General features: G+C 46.1%; 1 protein-coding gene across 1 annotated transcript; it reads right to left on the reverse strand.

Moving 5' to 3' along the window:
• Positions 1 to 1,622: 1,622 nt before the first annotated feature.
• Positions 1,623 to 3,072, reverse strand: LOC124651729 (the record flags this gene model as incomplete). The annotated part of the gene is made up of 1 exon (XM_047190768.1): positions 1,623 to 3,072. A coding segment is annotated over one exon (1,317 nt), but the record flags the coding sequence as incomplete, so codon positions are not given.
• Between the last annotated feature and the right edge of the window lie 204 nt (positions 3,073 to 3,276).

Raw genomic sequence — 3,276 nt, forward strand, 5'->3', positions numbered from 1 at the left:
TTACCACTGATAAACTCTCTTGCTAGAAACTGATCCATTGCACGTGCGGTTGGAGTACGATGTCAACTGTTGAAGTCCTTTTGCTACCATTTGGCTCCCATCATGCCTAACTATAAAACTAGATACTTTCCATTGAAATATACTCCCTCCGTTCTGAAATAGTCTACATTCTAGCCTCAAAATTTGTTCTGAAATACTCTACATTCTAGCTTTTAGTCAACAACAACACTGAAAACGAGGTGATTTTACTCTTTTTATTGGATGTTGTTATTTTCAATGTAGTTTGGATTGGTTGATCAAATATCTAAGTAGTACTAGTAAATGCACTACTAATTTGTCTCATTTTTTCTAGAATGTAGACTAAATAAGAACGGAGGGAGTACTACAGTTCCCAAGATTTGTGGGAATCGCCGGTTATATTTCAAGCACTGAAGTTTCAAAAGGCCATGAGATTGAAAGTAGACCGAGTCATGCACTCCCTCTTAACAGAAAAGGATCATATTGTCAAGTGGTCAATAGCCACCACTTAGCACCGAACAATAAATGCTAAAAAAAAAGCACTGAACAATATTACCATATAACTGTAAAGAAAACAGTGTTGTTGACCCTCTTGCTTGAAAAAAAAAATGCCGGCCCTCCTGCTAAAAAAAAATTCGAGCCCTCGTGGTTGGGAAAAACAGTGTTGTATCCTGCCTCCGCCGTTGGCTAGAGGAAATAGAATGATGCAGTTGGTCAAAGAATTTCCAAATCAAGCAAACAACAGCACTAGAGTGAATTCTAGGGGAGCTAGCAAGTGTGTAAGTGCAAATTCAAAGCAGCGCTTTGCATATGAGGTGCTAGAGCACATGAATAGAGAGGGTCATGGCCTACAAATAAAGGATACACAAATACAGCATACTCCTACACAAATAGGGAGTATGCTGTGCATCCTTTTTCTAGGAGATAAGCGCTATGCAGAAAGGATGCAAGAAACAACTACTCCTTTCAAACCTCATGCATGCCTAATCAACCAAGGGACTGACTGACTAACATTCTGAGCTGAAATACAATTATAACAAGACATCACTACACCATTATAAAAGTTTGGTTGGAAACCTATCCAAGAAAATAGTTGAGCACTTAAAAAGGCGACTTATATTATTAATTAGCTGTGCATGCAACAACAAAAAACCTTGATAAAAAAGGGATCATCACATATTGAGTGATTGTGTGGTAAAAATGGAATAATTGAATCCTCAAAAAATGAACAGATGATGCAATAAAAAATGGAAACAAGAAAATTGCTATGGGCATTGACAATTCACAGGTCTTGCTAGTAAAATGGCCATGTGTATAAGGGAATCCCTGTTAGGATCGTACATGCATACTAGAAAGTTCATTTTATACAAAATTTATTATAATTACCTTTCCAGAACCAATTGTGCTGGTTTGCCTATCAATAACTGACGAACTCAAACACAAATAGTAGGCACAAATTGGTTAATGGGGGCCTAGCAACTAATGCAACATAGCAGCATTCCATTGAAAGTACGCAGCAGTTGAAAATCCATTCTCCAATAAAATTTATTAGCTCCAGCGTTGTACCAACAGTTTGAAAGCAACAAAAGGTTTATATGGGAATAAGCAGTGTTTTCAATGCCAGCAAGATATCCTTTTGCATCAATAAAGTAACCTATAATGGTTAACTATACCAGAAATTTTCCATTCATTTTCTTGTATGCCATTACGCAAATGACAAACAAATGGAGAGTAAATTCAGAGAGAACCTTCAGCATCATGTCCAATCCTCCCATCATCAGCAACCAAAGAAGGAGGCCAGGCCATTATATACGGATAGAAATAATCATCAAATGCCCCCTCAAGCAGCAAGTCAAGGACCAAGGTATCCAAGGCAATGGAGAAGAACGAGCGACGCTGCGTGCCAGCGGGGGTCATGTACGTCATTGATAAGTACACATATCCAGACCTAACTTGCACAATTCTGATAAAGGCAGGCAAGTCCTGAGTGAACCTATCAATTTCTGCACTGAAAGAGATTCTATTCTGTGGCACCCATATCTCAGTTCCATCACTGTCCACACTACGGCTCCAAACATGGAGTAATAATCCAGAATGATAGACAATGCAAAGCTCACCATCCTTAGTCTCCCCAGCCCTGAAATTGCAGCCATTCACAGCATCCACTTGCTCAGGTAGATCTACAACGGTGGTATCCAAGGTGTCGGTGTTGATCCTAATCATGTGTCCTTCGCCGTGGAAAGGCCAGTAAATGGAACCGTTCACCAGCGAACCAACCTTGAACTTTAGGCTGTTGTTTCCACCAATGGGCACCCACGGCTGGATGACCCAATCCCAGGTCTCTGACGAGAAGATGGCGGCACGAACTCTGCGCTTATTCGTGCAGACACAGATCACCCGAAACAACCAGGGTTTCTCCTCGGAGGACTGCAGGTGGAAACCAACGAAATCGAGATGGCGGCGGCTCCCATCGGCAATACCGCCCGGCAACGGGAGGATGTTCACGGCCCAGGTCATGGGGTTCAGGGTAGCCAGGGACAGGTCATTGTTATCGAGCTTGTTCCATAGGAGGAGGATACCGTCTCGGCAGTCGGTGACAGCCCAACCCGAGAACGACTGTGGGAGGGAAGTGAGGAAGAAGTCGCCGCGGCGAAGGGCGGCCGTGACATCAGAATCGCAACCGGGATTGGAATCGGAATCGGAATCGGAGGGACGCAGGGGTATGAAGAAGGGGTAGGTGTCGCCGGTTAGGAAGAGGCCGATGAGGGGCGCCGGGTGTAGAGCACGGAACAGGCGGCGGAAGGCAAGGGAGGAGCGGACGACGCCGAGCCATGAGCGGCAGGTGAGCGTGGCGCGGACGAGGGCCGGGAGGTCCGGCAGGCGGAGGAAGATCTCGCAAAGGTTATCTTCGCTGAGAGAGGATATGGTGGTATCGGCGGAGGTGGCGGTGGTGGAGGTAGTGGTGGTGGTGGCGTTGGAGGTGGTGGTTGCGGTAGTGATAGTGGTCCCGTTGGCGGTGGTGGAGACGGTGGTGATGGTGGTGGTGGTGGTGATGGTGGTGGTGGTTCCCTTGGCGGCGGCGGAGACGGTGGTGGTGCCCTTGCCGCCGGTAGTGGTGATAGTGGCTGTGGTGGTCGTGGGCGGGATTGACCGACGTTTCGGCGGTGGCGCCGCCAGCGGTTCACTAGCCATTGCTCGAGTCGAGTGGCTGGAGTGAGATCTTGAAAGGGTTCGTGTACTCAGGCCCAGGAAATCCCT

This window comes from Lolium rigidum, chromosome 5 (assembly GCF_022539505.1).
Source record: "Lolium rigidum isolate FL_2022 chromosome 5, APGP_CSIRO_Lrig_0.1, whole genome shotgun sequence".
Classification (NCBI taxonomy): domain Eukaryota; kingdom Viridiplantae; phylum Streptophyta; class Magnoliopsida; order Poales; family Poaceae; genus Lolium; species Lolium rigidum.